The 22,201-nt window shown below is 39.5% G+C and overlaps 1 protein-coding gene across 1 annotated transcript in view; it reads left to right on the plus strand.

The window, feature by feature from the left end:
• The window catches only part of hemk1 (HemK methyltransferase family member 1), a 149,711-nt gene that overhangs the window by 50,879 nt on the left and 76,631 nt on the right, over positions 1 to 22,201 (plus strand). Inside the window, exon 7 of the mRNA XM_069942336.1 lies at positions 13,244 to 13,387. Coding sequence (XP_069798437.1) covers positions 13,244 to 13,387 — 144 coding nt within the window. The remainder of the gene's footprint in view (positions 1 to 13,243; positions 13,388 to 22,201) is intronic.

Below are 22,201 nucleotides of genomic sequence, written 5' to 3' on the forward strand. Positions count from 1 at the left end.
TTATATGGAATTTGTTTGTCCTTTTTCCTTGATGCCAGTATTGTTCTTTTAGCTTGTTCTGTTTTAAGTTGCCAGGCTAATACTTTGTGTGTTTTTCTCCCAGTTCATAATACTTTTGCTTTGTTTTCATTATGTTCTTCTCCACCTTGTACGTTTGTAATGTTTCATATTTAATTTTTTTGTCTGCCAATTCTCTCCTTTTCATTATATCATCCCTTTTTACTAATTGCTTTTCTGTACTTACTATCTCCCTTTCCAACTGCTGTATTTCCCGATTGTAATCCTTTTTCAGCTTAGTCACATAACTTATTTTCTGCCCTCTAATGAAGGCTTTCATTGCATCCCATAATATAAATTTGTCTTTCATTGATCCTGTGTTTATTTCAAAATATGTTTTAATTTGGCGTTCAATAAACTCACTAAATTTCTGTCTTTTATGTAGCATGGAGTTTAACCTCCATCTATATGTTCTTGGTGGGATGTCCTCCAGTTCTATTGCTAATAACAGGGGTGAATGATCAGATAGTAGTCTAGCTTCATACTCAGTTTTCCTAACTCTCCTTTGAATATGGGCTGACAACAAAAACATATCAATCCTTGAGTAATTTTTATGCCTACTCGAATAATATGAAAATTCCTTCTCTCTTGTGTGTTGCCTCCTCCATATTATCCATAAGTTTCATTTCCTGCATTGATTTAACCATAAATTTGGCTACTTTATTCTTTTTACTTGTATTTTGTCCAGTTTTATCTAACATTGAGTCCAAATTAAGGTTAAAATCCCCTCCTATCAATGTATTTCCTTGTGTTTCTGCAATCTTCAAAAAAAAAATCCTGCATAAACTTTTGATCCTCCTTGTTTGGTGCATATATATTGAGCAAATTCCAAAATTCTGAGTATATCTGACACTTTATCATTGCATACCTCCCTGCTGGATCTATTATTTCGTCCTCTATTTTGATTGGTACATTTTTGTTAACTAGTATTGCTACACCTCTAACTTTTGAATTATAGGATGTTGCCGTTACATGTCCTACTCAGTCTCTCTTTAGTTTGTTATGATCCACTTCAGTTAGATGCGTTTCCTGCACAAATGCTATTTCTAATTCCATTAATGTTTATATACACCTCTTTTCCACCTCTTCGCCACCTCCATCCCCCTTTTCCCCATTTTCATCTCTTAGTTTTCTCTTATTACACTTAATGTACAACAACACATTTAAGACATAAAATACCCCTGCAGTTCCCACATCCACTAATACCTTAACCCCAAAAGATCCCCCCCCCCTGAGTTGCCCCATACCCCCTGCCAGGCAGCCACAACTCCCCTTTTCATTTGGATTGCGATCTTTCTTGCAGCGTCAACTGATTTTGCAGTGACGGTTATTCCCCCTCCACCCAGCCCTCTCCAGAAAACATTTTTTTTTAAACACATTATAACAAAGCCCTCTCTCTTCTTTTTTCCCCTTACTCCCTTCCTTCCCTTCTCTTTTACCTTTTTAGTTCTTTACATATACATTGCTTTTACATCTTTATATATACTTTATCGCCATTCTTCATTCTTGTTACATCTCTTCATCTCTTCTGACCTGCAAATGTTCAACGAATTCTTGTGCTTTCTCTGGATCCGAGAACAGTCTGTTTTACTCCCCAGGTATAAATATTTTAAGCATGGCTGGATGTCTTAATATGAATTTGTAAGCTTTTTTCCATAAAGTTGATTTCGCTGTATTAAATTCCTTCCTCCTCTTTAAGAGTTCAAAACTTATGCCTGGGTAAAAAAATATTTTTTGACCCTTGTATTCCAATGCTTTATTATCTTCTCTAATTTTATTCCTTGCCCGTTCCAGTATATTTTCTCTTGTTGTATATCTCAAAAATTTTACTAAGATGGATCTTGGTTTTTGATGTGTCTGTGGTTTCGGAGCTAATGCTCTGTGTGCCTTTTCTATTTCCATTTCTTCCTGCATTTCTGTCATTCCCAGGACCTTCGGGATCCATTCTTTTATAAATTCCTTCATGTCTGTGCCTTCTTCACCCTCCTTCAGGCCCACTATTTTATTATAATTTTCCAACATATCAATTTTCTGAAATATAAACTCATGTGACTCTAATTTTTTTGTCACTTTCTTCCAATTTTTCTCTTAAGTCATTTACTTCCATTTCTACAGCGGTTTCCCGCTCTTCCACATTCTCTACCCTTTTCCCTATTTCTGTCATTACCAGTTCCAACCTTTGCATTTTATCTTCTGTTCTTTTCATTTTTGTTTTAATTGCATTAAACTCTAATGACAACCATTCTTTTACTGATCTCATTTGTTCTTCAAAGAAAACTTTATCTATATTCTGTTCATCAATTTTACCTTCTATTTCTCTTTGTCCATCAGTTTTACCTTCTATTTCTCTGTGAAGATCTTGGTCTTTTCTTCTTTGTGGCTGTGTCTCTTCTGTTTTTCCTGATGAGCTGCTTGTATCTATTTGCTGGGCCTCTTGTTGCTGGTCCTCCCCTTCAGGGCTGCTCGTCTGTTGTGCTTCCTGACGTTGGTCTTCTTGTTGGTCTTCCCTCCTTCTGCCTTCCACGTCTGTTTTGTTGCTCCCTCTTCTGCTGTCTTCCTTATCTTCCAGCTGAGCGCTCTGGTGTTGGGCGCCCCTCAGCTGCTTGCTCTGTGACAGTCCGCTCCTCTGCTGAGACCACTCCCACTGGTGTCCTCTTTCTCCTTTGATTGCACACTGCGCACTTTTGTTTGGCTCCGAGAACCATTTTTGTAGTGCACCGGCTGGTGGGTCGCAACTCTGTAGGGCAGGCACTGACCTCGAGGGCCGGGTGCTCCTCATCACCACAGCGTCCTGTTCCTTCCTGCAGGTAAGGCCTTCTTCTTTCTTCTCCGACGACTTTTTTACTTTTTTTTCTAGCTGTTCTTACTTTCTCCTTCTTGAAAGCCATCTTCTTTCTCTTCTCTGTATCTTTATATTCTATTTCTTATACTCTATTTTTGTTATGCTTTGCTTTTTCCTAACCTTTTTCCTATTTTCCTGGAGAGGGCTTGTTTTCCCGACCAGCCACTATTCCATCACGTGACTCCTCCTTAAAAAACAATCTACTATAGTATTGAAATATACTACTGAAAATACTCTTAGGTAAGCACATGCATGTAGGAAAAATAAAGGGTTATGGGTGTGAGGTAGGGAAGGATTAGATTGTTGTGAAGTATGGTAAATTGACATAGGCAGGCCCAATCTCCTGGACTGGGGGGACTGCTGTGTTGAAATATTCCCTGTACTTCTTAAGCATTTTGAAGTTATAGGAGACAAAAGAAAACCAATTTGTTGCTGGTAAAACCCCAAATTCAAATGGGAAAAATGGAATCTATCTTTTTTTAGTGCCGCAATGGACAGGACAGGACAGGGAGAATTCTCTCCATTCCATGGAATGCCTTACATTCATGTGGGAAAGGCAACAGGGCTTAGATGCAGGACTTCCAACAATTCAGCAGTCACACATTGCTGTGTCGAAATGTCAATTCAGCCTGGCAGACAATACGAGTTGCAGGGGTGTAGGGGGTCTTTTCACTGGTTTCAGTTACCTTCAGGACCGATCCAGTCTTGATGAAGGATTCCAAATGGAAATGTCAACCATTCTTTTTCTCCCATTTGACCTGCTGAGTTCCTCCAGCAGATTACACTTTTGTGCTGCCTTGATTCCTGGACTAAAGAGGTTAACGTACAGAGACAGATGAAGCAGACAGGGTCAGAACTTGCTGGAATTTAAAAGATAATTTAAAAGATCCCATTGAAATGTGTGCAGTTTGGAGGGATTCAAGTTAAAGTTTGTTGGTAAGGTGGCTGCAAAGAAGAGTTTCCATTGGCAGGATATATTAGGGATCATTGTTTCAAAATAAGCGAGAGCACTGAAGATGGAAGTAGAGAGGAAATATCTTCAAAGTTCAGTGCCCTCCATAATGTTCGGGATAAAGACAATTTTTTTTTCCTTTATTTGCCCCTGTGCTCCACAGTTTTAAATTTGTAATCAAACAATTCATAGGTGATTAAAGTGCACATTCCAAATTTTATTCAAGGTTATTTGTATACATTTTGCTTTGACCATGAAGAAATTACAGCACTTTTTATCCATAGTTCCTCCATTTCAGGGCACCATAATGTTTGGGACATTTGGCTTCACAAGTGTTTGCAAGTACTCAGGTATGCTTAATTGCTTCATTGGTGCAGGTATAAGAGAGCTAGGCTTGCTTCTAAGCTTTTAATCATCCATGGAGCCTGTAGTTGCCATTTTTCAACATGAGGGCCAGAGTTGTGTCAATGAAAGTTAAAAGTAGCCATTATGAGGCTGAAGAACAAGAATAAAACAGTAAGAGATATCACCCAAATTTTAGGATTACCAAAATCAACAGTTTGGAACATCATTAAGAGCAAGAACATACTGGTGAGATCAGTTATCGTAAAAGGACTGGTAGACCAAGGAAAACTTCCCTTGCTGATGACAGAAGAATTCTCATCATAATAAAGAAAAATCCCCAACGCCTGGCTGACTGATCATAAATACTCTTCAGGAGACAGGTGTAGATGTGTCAATGACTACTGTCCACAGAAGACTTCATGAACAAAATACAGAGGCTACACTGCAGGATTCTGACCACTAGTTAGAAGCAGGATGGCCAGATTACAGTTTGCCAAGAAGTATTTAAATGACCCTACAGAATTCTGGAAAAAAGGTCTTGTGGACCCATGAGACCAAGATTAACCTGTATCAAAGTGATGGCAAGAGCAAAGTGTGAAGGTGTAAAGGAACTGTCCAAGATCCAAAGCCTACCAGCTCAGCTGTGAAACATGGTGGTGGGGTCTTTTTTGGCCTGGGGATGTAACTGGCACACTTTTCTTCAGTGATGATGTAACTGCTGATGCCAGTAGCAAAATGATTTCTGAAATGCATAAAAACATCTTATCTGCTCAAGTTAGAGCAAATGCCTCCAAACTCATTGGACGGTGCTTCATCCTACAGCAAGACAGTGATCCCAAACTTACTGCTAAAGCAACAAAGGAATTTTTCAAAGCTAAAATCTGGAAAATTCTTCAATGGCCAAGTCAGCCACCCGATCTAAATCCAATTGAGCATGCCTTCCATATGCCGAAAAGAAAACTTAAGATGACAAACCCCCAAAACAAACAGGAGCTGAAGATGGCTGGATTAGAGGCCTGGCAGAGCATCATCAGTGAAGACACTCAGCACCTGGTGATGTCCATGATTCACAGACTTCAAGCAGTCATTGCATGCAAAATTAATTCAAGATTATTGTCATCTGATTGTACAAGTACAACCTGACGAAACAGCATTCTCTGATCCTCGGTGCAAAACATGAAGACAACCAGATATAACACACATACAGACAAACAATAGATATTGCAGGACAAGTATTTAATTGATACAAATACATAAATAAAATAAATTTTCTTTCATGAATATGAGAGTCTCTGGTGGTTAGTGTGAGCAGTTCCTTTAGTCGTTCAACATTCTCACTGCCCATGGGAAGAAGCTGTTCCTCAGTGTGGTGGTGCTGGCTCTGATCCTCCTATATCTCTTCCCCGACCGGAGCAGCTGATAGATGCTATGTGCAGGGTGGAAGGGTTTCTCAATGATTTTGCACACCCTCTTCAGTCAACAATCCTGGTAGAGCACATCAATGGTGGGGGTGGGGGAGGGGGAGGAGGTAGAGCAATGATCCTCTCTGCCACTCTTATGGTGCTGTGGATTGACCTCCAATCCATTTCTATGCAGCCACCATACCACATTCTGATGCAGCCAGCCAGAACGGTCTCGATAGAGCTCCTATAGACGGTGGACACAATGGTGGCTGGTAGCCTTGTCCACTTCAATCTTCTCAGGAACTGCAGTTGCTGTTATGCCTTCCTGAAAAGTGAGGTGATGTTGAGTGTCACTAATTAAGTGAACTCCAAGGAACTTGGTGTTCTCCTTTCTCTCTGCTACAGAGTGGTTGATGTGTAGTGAAGGGTGGTCATTCCTGGTCCTCCTGAAGTCCACGATCATCTCCTTTGTCTTGTCCACATTGAGAGTCTGGTTGTTATACTTGCACCATTTCACGAGATTTTCAACCTCTTCTCTGTAGCGCAACTCATCGTTGCTGATGAAGCCAACGACTGCTGGGTCATCTGCAAACTTGATAACACTGTTGGAACTGGAACTGACAATGCAGTCTTGGGACAGTTGCGTGATCAGGAGCGAGCTGAGCACACAGCCCTGAGGTGTTATATGCAACAAAGTAAGAAACATGACGATGGTCAATGGGGCAGGCCTGCCCCATTGACCACCGCCAGTGGGCTGATCTCGCCTCAAACCGTGCATCTTGGCGCCTCACAGTTCGGCGGGCAGCAACCTCCTTTGAAGAAGACCGCAGAGCCCACCTCACTGACAAAAGGCAAAGGAGGAAAAACCCAACACCCAACCCCAACCAACCAATTTTCCCCTGCAGCCGCTGCAACCGTGTCTGCCTGTCCCGCATCGGACTTGTCAGCCACAAACGAGCCTGCAGCTGACATGGACATTACCCCTCCATAAATCTTCGTCCGCGAAGCCAAGCCAAAGAAAGAAAGAAAAGAAGAAACATGACTACTGTAATATACATAACATTGCTATGTCCCAAATATTATTGGTGCCCTGACATGATGGGACTATGTATAAAAAATGCTGTAATTTCTACATAGTCAAACCAAATAGTACACAAATACCCTTTAATAAAATCTGGAATGTGCACTTTAATCACGTGTGAATTGTCTGATTACAAATTTAGAACTGTGGAGCACAGGGGCAAATAAAGGAAAAATGTGTCTTTGTCCCAAACATTACTGAGGGCACTGTACTGACAATAAATACAACACTAAGATTATTTTTCCTGTGGGCCAGGAGGTATTTCTACTTATCAGTAGTACAAAAAGCTGTATTCAAGAAAAGATGCATGTACAAAAGAGAGAAATGTACACAAAAAATATATAAAGAAACTACAATACAAAAATTGGTGATATGAATCTTATGGCATCTATACTTCTTTCCTGATAGCAGCAGTGAAAATAGAGCACATCCTGGGTGGTGTGCCTCTTTTTGATGATTTCTGCTGCTCACTGATGGTAGTGTTCCCTGTAGATGCACTCAATAATGGGGAGAGTTTTACCTGTGATGTACTGGGCTGTGTCCACTACCTTTTACAGGGCTTTCTGCTTACAGGTATTGTACCCCCATACCAGGGAGGTGATGCAGCTGGTCAGTTCACTTTCCACTACATATCTGGAGAAGTTTGCCAAGGTTATGGTGTACTAATGACAACTTTGCACTCAATGTCACCAAAACCAAGGAGCTGAGTGAACTTCAGGAAGGGAAAATCAGAGGTGTTTGCTCCATTGATCACTGGGGGAAACAGAGGTGGAGAGGGTGACCAGATTTAAATTCTTGGGAGTCACAATCTTGGAGGACCTTTCCTGGACCCAAACGCTAGTGGCATTGTGAAGAAAGCATGTCAGCGTCTCGACTTCCCTCAGGAGTTTGCGGAGATTTGATATGACTTCAAAGGCAAATTGGGTTGCTGCTCAGACAGGAACTGGTATGCTTCAAAACCAGCCTCTGAAAACACTTCATCACATGATGTGAGTCCCACTCTGATCGGAAGACATTACTCTTCTCTGACAGCCCTGATTCTGAAAATCTCAACCCAGAAAGATGTGGAGTGAGAATGATTTATTCAAGCTGGAGACAACATTGGAATTTAAGGGGAGGGGGGTGTTCAGTGGGCATGAGGAGAGAGCAGAAAAGTGGTGATGAGGACAAGGCAGGGTCAGCCATGATCCTGTTGAATGGTGGAGCAGACGAACCCCTTCAGCCAAGCTCGAGCCAGTTTCCAGCAGTCCGCAGCCTGATGTGAATCCTTTGATCACGGTTGCCAGCAACCAGCAGCTTGCATGGGTTCCTCGCATCCTGTCACCAACAGCCCACCACCTGTGTGTTTTTCAGCCACAGAGCTCCTCAATGGTCTGCTACCATGGTCACTGTCCTTAGGGTTATCTCCTGTGGTTCCCCTTCTCAAATGGGAGATATTTTTCCCCATTTTCTGGTGCCATGCACAAGTCCTCTGCTTCCCCCTAGTCTGAAACCCCTTGAGGCTGCTGACAAACACAGGCATCGCTATCTTGGACCCAGACATCGTGGTCAAAGGATTTAAAAATAAACCACCATCAGCTCCTTTAAAAGTCTATTTAAATCCTGTATGGAACTGTCGGTAGTTGGACTGGGTGGTAAAACCCAGCTGAGGAGCGCTGTTTCTGTGTTTAAGTGCCAAATCAGCTAAGGGTCCGATTGGCCTATATTTGCTCTTATTCTTGTGTTCTCTCTTGTGTAGATTAATTTACATTTAAACAAGCACATACAACATTTTCTGACAATCCTTGGTAAATTGGTTTTACAAGCCCTGTGACTCTGTCGATGGACTTTGCATGCCCAACTGGTCCACCAAATCTTGTCCACTCTCTGCAGACACAAATTTCTACAATATCAATGTTTGCATGTGAGTGTCTATGTTTTAAAGTTGTTTCTTTAACTACTTCTTTGTTCGAAGTGTGAGTTTTACAAACCTGCAGACAGTCGATAACTTTGCAGACATGAAATGGCTTACTTTTGTGGTTGACATTGCCAAATTCTTATTATATATAGTGGCTAAAATATTTCTTTAGAATTGGTACAATATGACCTTTCTCAGTTGGTCTTTCCTTTGGTTTGGAACAAATGTCATAGCTGTTTTCTTGTTAACCATAATGATAAACTGCTGATGTTAGTGCATTGGGGGTAATATTTGGAATGTAGCGTCAGCACTGAATACAATGCCCAGATTAAACCAAAAGTCTGATGCTTGCACATGAGACACATCTAAATATACATCAGCTATGATTTGAATGTCTTAGAAGACTCAGTGGGCTGAATAGCCTAATTCTGCTTCTAAGTAATATTCTTTTGTTGTCACGATAAAACATAAAATGTAATATTACACAAAATTTCCTTTAGTCTGCCGTAAGAGAAAGAGAAGCAAAAGAGAGCTCCCTCAGAGTCAATGAGTGTCCGTGGATTTGCCTCCAGTGATCTCACAGCCCCTTGTTCTATCCATTGGCAACCTGAACTCCTGATGCAAACCTCCGATCCGATTCCAACTTACCACTGATATTTCTCCTGGATTTTCCTTCACTCACTTCAAACGGATGTCTTCTGGTATTTGTTATTGTGGCCATGGGATAAAGGTGCTGGCTGTCCACCCTATCTAAACCCCTCATAATCTTATGTACCTCTAGTAAGTCACCTCTCATATCCTTCATCACTCCAAAGAAAAAGCCCTGTCAAACCTGCTTCATAAGATATCATCCTGGTAAATCTTCTCTGAACCCTTTATAAAACATCTACAGCCTTCCTTTAAGGAGGTGACCAGAACCGAATGCAATACTCCACGTGTGGTCTAACCAAAGTTTTATAGAGCTGCAAAATTACTACACAGCTTTTGAAAACAATGCCAAATAATGAAGGTCGTACGCCTTTAATATGTGCATGTGTATGTAAATGTTTGTATGTATATATGTGTATGGGATATCTATGGAGGGGTAGCATCTCTGGTGTCTGGTGGGGGGGGGGGGCGTGGGGAAGGTGACCTGTCATGCCCTTTTCAGGCAGCTCATCCATCTTTGGTCCCCACCTGATGCTCAGCTCTCACCTGTAGTTCTAGGTAGCTGTAACACATGCAGCAGCTACACCCCAGTAAACCATCTCAGCAAACGAGCTAAGGCAGATGAGGATAGCTGACAGATCTTCGACCTTTGATGAGGTAGGGGATCTGTCTATCCCAGTGTGCGAAGTCTGGCCCTGGTAGATTCAGCAGAATAGACCAGTTAATGGTTCAACGGTCAAGAAGGCAGGTCCAGCAGGCGTTGTGGAGCGCTGAAAGCATGACAAGACACTTAGACGTCTTGGTCATCTAATGCAGCAGGAGAGTTCTCCAGCCGCAACAGTTATCTGTGCCACTGGATCAAGGTCTCTTCTTCTGAGAGAGTGGGATCGCCCCTGTGCAACGGATGTTCCACTTAAAACTCCATCACATATGGGTTTCTGTTGTGTGATTCATCTCACTTAACCCAATTCATCAAGTCCTGCAGCAATGGGGGAGTGGCGAAGCAACAGGTGGAGATGACCACTGGCACAAACTTGCACGAAGGCGACGCTCAGACCAGTAGTCATTCATCTCTGTATCCAGGGCAGCAGAGATATCTGACAGCATCCAAGGCAACTAGGCAGTCCCTTTTAGACAGGACTCCCCACCCTCACATGAAGATATTTGCCTGCATTCTCCTGAACAGACTTGTCACTGTCTTAGAAAGGAATCTCCTGGAGGTGAAGTGTGGCATTCGGCCAGAATGATGAAGTACAGTGGACATGATATTTTCCATGAGACAAGTTCGGGAGAAGTCCATTGAGCAGAACAAGCTCTTTACTCTGTCTTCATTGACCTGAAAAAGGCATTTGACACTGTAAACAGGGATGTTCTCTGGATCATCCTGAGTCGTTACGGATGCCCAAGGAAATTCGTAAAAATGATTCAGTTGCTCGATGATGGAATGACAGGACAGGTCCTCTACAGTGGTGATACATCAGCTGCATTTTCCATTTCTAATGGGGTGAAGCAAGGCTGTGTACTAGCCCCATTCTTGTTCAATCTGGATGTTATCATGTGCTGTTCAAGGTCTGGAGGAGGGAGTGTATATCAGTTACCGATTGGATGGCTCTCTCTTTATCCAGGTCATTTATAAAAATCACAGATCAGGAGTCCCAGAACAGATCCTTGCAGTACTCCACTAGTTACTGACCTCCAGGCAGAATACTTTACTTCCACTATTACTCTCTGCTTTGTATGTACAAGCCAATTTTTTATCCATACAGCCAAGGTTCCATGGATCCTATGCCTCATGTCTTTCTGAATGATTATCTCATAGGGGACCTTATCAAATGCTTTACTAAAATCCATATTGACCACATCTACTGCCCTACCCACCTCAAAAACTCAATTAGCCTTGTGAGGCATGACTCCACTTCACAAACCCATGCTGACTATCCTTGAGTAGACTGTACTTCTCCAAATGCTCATAGATCCTATCCTTACGAATTCTCTCTATTAGTTTACACACCACTGACATAAGACTCAATGGTCTATAATTCCCAGGATTCTCTCTATTACCTTTTTTTAAAAAAGGGGACTACATTTGCCATTCTCTAATCCTCCAGCACCCTCCCCTATGGCCAATAGCTACTGCTCCAGCTATCTCTTCTCTCACTTTCCACAGCAACCTGGGGTATATCATGTTTGGCCCCGGGTCTTATCAATCTTGATATTTTTAGGAAGATCCAGCACTTCCTCTTCCTTAATCTCCACATTGTCTAGCACACAAGCCTGTTCTATTCTGACCTCGCCCTGATTAAGGTCCTTTTCTCTTTTGAATACTGAACCAAAGTATTCATTTTGGACCTCCCAACATTCTCCACCTCCAGGCATATGTTGTCTCATTTATCCTTTAGTGGCCCCACCTTCATTCTTGTCATCCCTCTGTTCTTCACAAGCACATAGAAAGCGGTGTTCTCCTTAATCCTACATGTCAAGGCCTTCTCCTGCCCTGTTACAGCTCACCTAAGTCCTTTCTTAAGCTCCTTCCTTGCTATCATATAATTCTCTTGAGCCCTTCCTGTTTTCTGCTTCCTGTATCTAATATATGCTTCCTTCTTCCTCTTGACTAGCTGCTTCACTTGTTTTGTCAACCACAATTCCATTTTCCTACCATCTTTTCCATGTCCCAGAGGGACGAACCTATCCTGAACCCAGCACAAGTGGTCCCTAAACTTTCTTCACAATAGTTTTGTGCTTTCACCCTTGAACATCTGTTTCCATTTACTCTCGCTAGTTCCTGCCTCATCCCATCATTATTATCTCTTCCCCAATTAAACACTTTCTCATTTTGTCTGCTTTTATCCTTACCAATAACTATGCTAAAGCTCAGGGAGTTGTGGTAACTCTCACCAAAGTGCTTCCCCCACAGAGAGGTCCACCTCCTGACCAGATTCGTTATCCAGAATTAGATCCTGTCACCTGGTCCACAAACTGTGTCAGGAATCCTTCTTGAACACACCTGACAAATTTAGCCTCGTCTATCCCTCTTGCAGTTAGAAAGTGCCAGTTGAAATCATCCATAACCGCAACCCTGTCTATTCTGCACCATTCCAAAATCTGCCTGCTTATCTGTTCCTCAGTGTCCCATGGGCTATTTGGGGGCCTATAGACTACTCCTAGTACAATGATTGTTCCCTTCCAACTTCTACCCACACCAACTCAGTGCAGTCCTTTTGCAGCGTCTTCCCTTTCTATAGCATCTTCCCTCCAATCCTATTCCTTTTAAAACATTTAAAGCACAGTATCGTCATCAGCCAATCCTGTCCTTCCTCCAGCTAAGTCTCTGTAACAGCCACAGTATCGTAGTTGCACGTACTGATCCATCCTCTAGGTTTATACTCTTTATTCCTACTACTCCTAGCATTGAAACAGACCTCTCTAACTGGCTACATTTATGTTTGTCCCCAGCCTGTCCTTCCTCACAAACTCAGAACACATAGTCATGCTATTGACCTTCTGCCCTCTTCTCTTCACTCACATTCTGGTTCCCACCCCCCCTACAAAACTAGTTTAAATCCTCCCCAACACCTCTAGCAAACCTGCCCACTCAGATGTTGGTCCCTTTCCAGTTCAAGTGCAGTCTGAAGCATGTATATGTGTGTATGTATATTATTGTAATTTTGTGCATTTTATGTACCTGCTGCAGTAAGCAAGAATGTCAGTGCACTTGTATATTGTACTTGTGTGTACAACAATAAACGCTCATCTCATCATTTTTGCCCATTACAGATTTTGGAGCAAACTCATTTTTTTAATATTTAAGAAATTTATAACCACATCAATGTATACATATTCAATAAAACTACAAGAAGAAGAAAAATATACATGTGGTATTTTCACTGAAAATGAGTTGGGGGAAGAGGCCAAAAAACCTATTATTCATCCACATGCAAGCAAATTGGTGCATGAAGTCTATCTGCATAGAAGTTCATGCAAAACTTTTATTGAAAACTTCCTGTTTTGTCTTAATTAGGGACTGGTTGACTTGATCGTATCTGAACTCACCAAAGAAAAGGCCCCTTGGCAAAGCTTCAATAGTGCTTTCAGCCCTTTTTTCCTAGAAATTGGGTGTGGATCTGGTGCTATAATTCTGAGCTTGCTACATTTCTTCAAACAGGTGAGTGTTGCCAATTTATTTGAATTTTTAAAAAATTAATATGATTAATAGAATCACAATTTATTCTCATGAACACAAAATGTATTGTTTTGTCACAGCAACATAGGTGCAAATATTGCTATAAATGACATTTTAAAAATGAATAAATAAATTAGTACAAGAGAAGATAAAATGAAATAGTGACTGTGGTTCACTATCCACTCAGAGTTTTTGGTGACATACCAAATCTTCTCAAACTCCTCGTGAAGTATATCCGCTGGTGAGCCTTCTTCGTGATTGCATCAACGTGGAGGACCCACGATAGATCTTCAGAGATATTGACACCCAGGAATTTGAAGTTCTGTTAATCTCTCAATCAGGGCTGGTTCTTGTTTTCCTGATTTCCCTTTCCTGAAGTCCACAATCAGTTCCTTAGTTTTGCTAACGTTGAGTGCAAGGTTCTTGTTGTGGCGCCACTCAACTTGCTGAGATTTTGCTGACGACCGTGGTGTCATTGGCAAATTTGTAGATGGCATATGAATTGTGACTAGTGTTACAACCCCAGAGGACCCCAAAACCCAGCAGCAATAGATTTTCACCAAGACAAATGGTTACTTAAACAAAAGTTGCTTTTAATTATCTTTAAACATGAAAACAGGGAGGAGTCACATGATGGAGCAGTGGCCAGTCGAGTTGAACCACCCCTCTCCAGAAAATAAAAGTTTGGAAAGGACAGACCTCCACAAATATAAAACTCAAGAAATAGAAGATAAAGTTACAGAGAAGAACGAAAAGATGACACCCAAGAAAGATAAAGTAAGAACACAGAAAAAAAGAAGGAAAATTACCAAAGAAAGAAGAAGGCCTTACCTAGTCGCAGGAGCAGGGAGCTAAGGTGTTGAAGAGCAAAGATCTCAGAGGTTAGTGAGTGCCCTGTGAAGTCGTGACCTCCCAGCCGGTGGACTGCAAAAATGGCTCTCAGAGCCAAACAAAAGTGCGCAACTGCGCAATCAAAGGATAAAGTGAACACTGGCGGGAGGGGGTCTCAGCCGAGGAGCGGACAGCTACAACACGACCAGCTGAGGGATGCCTGGCATTGGGGCGCTCAGCTGGAGGAGCAAAATAACGGCGAGGAAAGGATCAAGGAGCCAGAAGAGGGAGAACGGCAGCAGGGTGACCGACGACAAGATGATCAACAGCAGGAGACCCAACAGACAGATGGCCTGTGACTGGAGGCCCAACAGCAAGAGGCCCAGCAAGAGGAGGCCTGACAAAGTCATAGAAGTAATTCATCAGAAAAAGCAGAAGAGACACAGATACAAATAAGAGAAGAAGACACAAACACTGGTACAGATACAGAAGAAGAGGAAGAAGACCAAGATCTTCACAGGGAAATAGAAGGTAAAACAGATGGACAAAATATAGATAAAACCTTTTTTGAAAAACAAATGAGATCATAAAATGAATGGTTATCATTAGAATTTAGTGTAATTAAAACAAAAATGAAAAGAGCAGAAGATAAAATGCAAAGTTTAGTACTGGTCATGACAGAAATAGGGAAAAGAATAGAAAATGTGGAGGAACGGGAAACTGCTGTAGAATTGGAAGTAAATTATTTAAGAGAAAAATTAGAAGAAAGAGACAAAAAAATTAAAGGGACACAAGAGTTGTTATCTCAGAAAATTGATATGTTGTAAAACTATAGTAGGTGAAACAACATAAAAATAGTGGGCCTGAAGGAGGATAAAGAAGGCTCAGACATGAAGGAATTTATAAAAGAATGGAACCCGAAGGTTTTGGGAATGACAGAATTGCATGAAGAAATTGAAATAGAAAGGGCCTACAGAACACTAGCTCTGAAACCCAGATACATCAAAAACCTAGATCAATTTTAGTAAAATTTTTGAGATATATGACAAGAGAAAATATACTGGAGCGGGCAAGGAATAAAGTTAGAGAAGATAATAAGCTGTTGGAGTATAAGGGACAAAAAATATTTTTTTACCCGGACATAAGTTTTGAACTCTTAAAGAAGAGGAAGGAATTTAATACGGCAAAAATGATTTTATGGAAAAAAGGTTATAAATTCATGTTAAGACATCCAGCTGTACTTAAAGTATATATACCTGGTGAACAAAACAGGCTGTTCTCAGATCCGGAGAAAGCACAAGAATTTGCAGAGTGTTTGCAGGACGGAAGAAGAGATGTAACAAGAAAGAAGACCAGCAATAAAGTATATATAAAGATATAATAAAATAAAGTAAAAAATAATGTATCTAAAGAATTAAAGATGGAAAAGAGAAGGGAAGGAAGGAAAAAGGGTTAAAAAAAAGAGAGAGTTTTGTTATATGTATAAAAAAAGTGTTTTCTGGGGTGGCGGGGTGGAGAGAATAACCGTCACTGCAAAATCAGTTGACGCTTGCAAGCAAGATCGCAAACCAAATGGAAAGGAGAGTTGTGATTGCCCGGCAGGGGATTGTTGGAGCATTTCATGTTTTAAATGTGTTGTTATACATTGAGTTTAAAAAGGGAAACTTAAAAGACAAAAATGGGAAAAAAGGGATTGGAGGTGGCGAGGAGGTAGAAAAGAGGTGTAAACAAGATATAAGATGGCAACGTTGAACTATATGACTAAACATTAATGGAATACATAACCAAATTAACTGGAAGAGGCTACTAAATTTACTGAAAAAAAAATAGATATAGCATTTGTACAGGAAACGCATCTAAATGAAGTTGAACATAACAAATTAAAGAGAGACTGGGTGGGACACGTAGCAGCAGCATCCTATAATTCAAAAGCTAGAGGTGTAGCTATATTAGTTAACAAAAATGTACCAATCAAAATAGAGGAGGAAATGATAGATCCAGCAGGGAGGTATGTAATGATAAAGTGTCAGATATACTCAGAATTTTGGAATTTGCTCAATATATATGCACCTAACAATGAGGATCAAAAGATTATGCAAGATAATTTTATGAAGATTGCAGACACACGTGGAAATATATTGATAGGAGGGGATTTTAACCTTAATTTGGATCCAATGTTGGATAAAATTGGACAAAAGACAAGCAAAAAGAATAAAGTAGCCAAATTTATGGTTAAGTCAATGCAGGAAATGAAACTTATGGAGATATGGAGGAGACAGCATCCAAAAGAGAGGGAATAGACATGAGTAGGCATAAAACATAATCAAGGATTGATATGTTTTTGTTGTCGGCTCATATTCAAGGGAGAGTCAGGAAAACTGAGTATAAAGCTAAACTACTCTCTGATCATTCACCCCTGCTATTAGCAATAGAACTGGAGAACATCCCACCAAGAACATATAGATGGAGGTTAAACCCCATGCTACTTAAAGGCAGGAATTTAGAGAGTTTATTGAACGCCAAATTAAAACATATTTTGAAATAAACACAGGATCAGTGAAAGACAAATTTATATTATGGGGTGCAATGAAAGTCTTCATTAGAGGGCAGATAATAAGTTATGTAACTAAGATGAAAAAGGACTACAATTGGGAAATACAGCAGTTGGAAAGGGAGATAGTAAGTGCAGAAAAGCAATTAGTAAAAAGGGATGATATAACGAAAAGGAGAGAATTGGCGGACAAAAAAATAAAATACGAAACATTACAAATATACAAGGTGGAGAAGAACATAATGAAAACAAATCAAAAGTATTATGAACTAGGAGAAAAAACACACAAAATATTAGCCTGGCAACTTAAAACAGAACAATCTAAAAGAACTGTATTGGCATCAAGGGAAAAGGACAAACAAATCACATATAACCCAATAGAGAGCTGCCAAAATTGCAAGAAGAGGAACAAAACAAACTGATAAAATGATTTGTAATTGAGGAAGTACAGGATATATTAAAAAAGCTGCCGAACAATAAAACACCAGGACAGGATGGATTTCCAATAGAATTTTATAAAACATTTAAAGAGTTATTAATTCTTCCTCTCCTGGAAGTAATGAACCAGATAGAAGAAACACAAAACTTGCCAGATTCATGTAAGACAGCAATAATTACGGTAATACCAAAGAAGGGGAAGGATCCATTAACACCAGCATCATATAGACCAATATCTCTACTTAATTCAGATAATAAGATAATAGTGAAATTATTAGCAAACAGATTGGCCGATTGTGTACCAAAAATAGTTAAACAAGATCAAACTGGATTTATCAAGAAAAGACGAACAGCAGACAATGTCTATAAATTTATTAATTTAATTCATGCAGCTCAAGGAAGTAAAAAACCAGCGGTGGCTGTTGCCTTAGACGCAGAAAAAGCCTTTGACAGGGTAGAGTGGAACTACTTATTTAAAGTATTACAGAAGTTCAATCTGCCAGAAAAATATATTAATTGGATTAAAGCATTGTATAATGGACCATTGGCAAAGGCAGTAGTAAATGAATATGTATCGAACCAATTCAAATTAAGTAGATCGACTAAGCAGGGATGCCCATTATTCCCCTCATTGTTCACCTTAGCAGAGCTGATGATAGAAAATAAAATAAAAAGGATAAAAATAAAGGAGAAGGAGTATAAAAATAAGTTTATTTGCAGATGACATCATAGTATACCTAACAGAACCAGAGATGTCAATAAAAGAACTACATAAGAAATTGAAGGAATATGGAGAAATATCGAGGTATAAGGTCAACGCAAATAAAAGTGAAGTGATGCCTATGACTAATGCAGATTATACAGAACTTAAAAAAGAATTTAAATGGCAAACACAAGCAATCCGATACCTAGGTATCAGGTTAGACAATAACTTAAGCCACTTGTACAAACTAAATTATCAACTATTAATAAAGAAATTACAGGAAGACTTAGATCATTGGAAAGAATTACCACTAACATTGATAGGGAGGGTGAACTGCATTAAAATGAATATGTTCCCAAGGATACAATACTTATTTCAAACGTTACCAATTCCCTTAACAGAGAAATTCTTTGTTGAACTAAAGAGAATAATAAAGAAATTCTTGTGGAAAGGGGGGAAACAGAGGGTAGCGCTAGATAAATTAACAGAGAGGCATAACCAAGGTGGTTTGCAGTTATCAAACTTCTGAAATTATTATAGAGCTGCACAATGAAGGTATTTATCAGATTTTTATCAGACAAGAGAAAAACCAGACTGGACTAAGATAGAACTAGATAAAATAGGAGCGAAGGAACCGTAACATATACTTTATAAGTGGGATGAAAAGCTGGTGCAATATTACAGCTCACCAGTATTGCATCATTTACTTTATATATAGAAGATTCACGTAGAAAGGAAAAAAATGAATTACTAAATACCAAAATTGTTATTGACGCAAAATCCGCTAATTCCTTTTACAATAGACAACCTTTCCTTTAGAGAAGGGGAGAGAAAAGGAATCAAGAGAATAGAAAATTGTTTTTTGAGAAATAATTTATTAACATTTGAACAGTTGAAGGACAAATATGGAATAACTCACAGTACAATGTTTGCATACCATCAACTGAAAGCTTCTTTAAAGGATAAATTGGGAAACAGATTGAGATTACCAGAAGGAAACAGCTTTGAATATGTGATTACAGATACAATGATAATTAAAAGATTTATAACAAATATGTACATTAAGCTGCAAGGTAAGGAAAATGATGAAATAAGCTATAAACCCAAACAAAAGTGGGAAAATATAAAGATATCGAATGAAACATGGGAAAAGTTATGTTCTGGAACTATGAAGAATACAATAAACACAAGGTTACATATGATACAGAATAATTGGTTTCTTCTTTGGCTTGGCTTCGCAGACGAAGATTTATGGAGGGGGTAAAAGTCCACGTCAGCTGCAGGCTCGTTTGTGGCTGACAAGTCCGATGCGGGACAGGCAGGTTATATATCACTCATCAAAAATTAAAAGAATGGGATCCAACAATATCAGATTGGTGTTTTCGCTGTAAAAATGAAATGGAAACAACAATACATGAAATTTGGGCATGTACGAGAGTGAATAAGAACTAAATCAGTTATTAAATAAAATCACAAAAAACAACATACCAAAAAATCCAGAAATCTTTCTTTTAAGTAACATAAGAAGTAAAGAATTAGGCCTCAAATTGGATAAAGCACAAAAAAGATTCATTATGATAACCTTAGTAGCAAAAAAATGTATAATGTCAACTTGGAAAATGGAAGAGAGCCTGAGAATACTGAAATGAATAAATATATTCCATTGGAAAAAATAACATATAATTAAATAAAGTAAAGTTACATTGTTTGAACAAATTTGGGAACCATACATGGAACATAACAGAGAGAGCTTGCCTTGGACCTCCATCCCCTAAAGTGATAAGAAGACAAAACGATTGATTTAGAGTGTAAAAGTTTTTCTTGTTTGTTTTTCCCTTGTGTGAAGACATTGTTTTATGGTTTTATTGTATTTTATATGTTGAATATTTATTGGTTTTGGAGGGGGTGGGAAGGGGGGGAAAAGGGGGAAAATGCCACTGTGTATGTTTAATGAGAAACGTTTGTACATATTTTGGTTGATATGGTTCACAGTGTGAGAAATAAAACATTTTTTAAAAACATGAAAACAGAATCACACTTTAACTTATCACTATTAACCTAACTAACCTAACTTAACCCCCTTCTAATTCTAAGCTCATGTGTATGTAATGTGTGTGTAAGTTTAGAAAAGTTCTTTGATTCACAGTCCAATCTCACTTTTCTAATCCCTTCTAATCAGCCACTTCAGTGTCTTGCTGAAGAAATTTGCCCCATCAGGGTTTTCCAGATGATAACCTCTTTCTTTCAGGTCACCACAGAGTTCCTTTTTGTTTCTCTTATTTCAAGTGAAACATTAGGCAGCCAGCCATCTCCTCTTGCATGAACCACAAGGGCTTTGACCAGGCTAAACTAAGCACTCATAACCCGTCTTCCAAATGGGGTTTTTCCACAAGCTTTCCAGCTTGTCCTGTTCTATTCCTAGCTGCTGCTGCTGACTATAGCATTGCAGAACTGATCTCTCTCTCTTGCAGAGAAATGGGTGTTCAACTCTCTTTGCTTGCAATAACCACATGACCCTCTTAGAACAACAAGCTGCACTCCCAGACAGCTTGTGGCTCTGAACTACTCCTCCGATCTCTTTCATCTGTTGCTTTTCAAAACAACAATCCATTAGTGAAGTCTCTTGGGCACTCCCCAAAGTTTTTGAAAAGGTCCTCAGGAGCTGCCCTGTCTAGCTTGAGCAGAGCTCCAGTATTTTAAATGAGATCTATTTTGAAGTGTTTATATGTGACCTACACTAAAAAACCTGCCCCAATTTATCTCCCAAAAAATATATCTATAAACAATATAAACACAGCATAACCAGTCACGCTAGTGTGACAGATTACACTATATTTTATATTGTATATAGATATGCTTTTGGAAGATAAATTGTGGCAGTTTTTTTAAAATTGTAGGTCACAAACAAATGCAACACTTCAAAGCAGATCTCATTAAAAATGCAAAAGCTTGGCTCAAGCCAGACAGTCCAGGCTCCAAGTGCCTTTGCAGAAACTTTGAAGAATGCCTATAAGGACTTCACAAGTTGGTGTTAATTGGACATGTTGTGGAGTAATAGATTATTGTTTTGGAAAGCAACAGATGAACAAACTCAGAAGATTGGGTGCAGTTTGCTGTTCCAAGAGGGTCACGTGGTTTTCTCTGTGTGTGAGAGAGAGAGAGAGAATTCAGTCCTATAGTTCAGCAGCAGCTGGGACTGGAACATGACAAGCTGGCAAGCTTGTGGAAAAAACCATTTTGAAGACTCGTTGTGAGTTTCTTAGTTCAGCCTGGTCAAAGTCCTTGTGATCCATGCAAGAGGAGATGGCTAGCTGTATAATGTTTTAGTTGAAATTAAGGGGGGGGGAAAAAAGGAACCCTGTGCTAAAAGAAAGAGGTTATCATCTGAAAAACTCTGAAGGGGTAAGTTTCTTCGGCAAGACACTGAAGTGGCTGATCAGAAGGAATCAGTTGTGAGCCACAAACCTCTCTCTGAAAACCAACAAGAACCTTCCTGAGCTGTAACCATTTACCTTTCAAGCACAAAAGCTTAGCGAAGATTCATAAATGTTAAATTCTGTGCACAATTTAAGAATTGCTTGATACTGGTGAACTTGAAGCAGTGAGGTTGGACTTTGAGTCAAAGAACTTTTATGAACTTGCACACACCTTACATACATGTGTGCTTAGAATTAGAAGGGGGTTATGTTAGGTTAAGTTCAGTTAATGTTAAAGTTTTCATGTTTAAAGATACTTAAAAGCAACTTTTGTTTAAGTAACCATTTGCCTTGGTGAATTTCAATTGCTACTAAGTTTTGGGGTCCTCTGGGGCCATTAGCACTAGTGACTCAGTCATGCGGCTAGCCACACAGTCAAAATGACATCGAAATAGTCTGAGTATGCCTGAGATTATCTGATCTAGGAACACCAGGTGCTGTAGGTTTCTGAGATGGGCGCTGGACAATAATTTGACAATAATGGAGCCTTTACCTTAAAATGTAAAAATTATTTCTTTAGTTTTAATATTTTCATTTGTTTCTAAATTGAGTAATGTCTATGCTTGGAGACACCCATCTAATTCTTCTAAAATTTCAAAGTTAAATTATATTCTTATAATTTAAGCTTGTACCTCCAAGTGATGGTTTTGTACACTGATATTCCAAACAATATTCAATCTGGCATTCTTGCTAAATCTCCAATTTTCAGAATGATTGATAGATATACCCATTCAGAGGATGGAGGAGCTCTTTATCTTCAACAGGATCATATTAAATTTAAATTTAGACACAGCACG

The sequence above is a fragment of the Narcine bancroftii genome, chromosome 5 (genome assembly GCF_036971445.1).
Source record: "Narcine bancroftii isolate sNarBan1 chromosome 5, sNarBan1.hap1, whole genome shotgun sequence".
Taxonomy (NCBI): Eukaryota; Metazoa; Chordata; class Chondrichthyes; order Torpediniformes; family Narcinidae; genus Narcine; species Narcine bancroftii.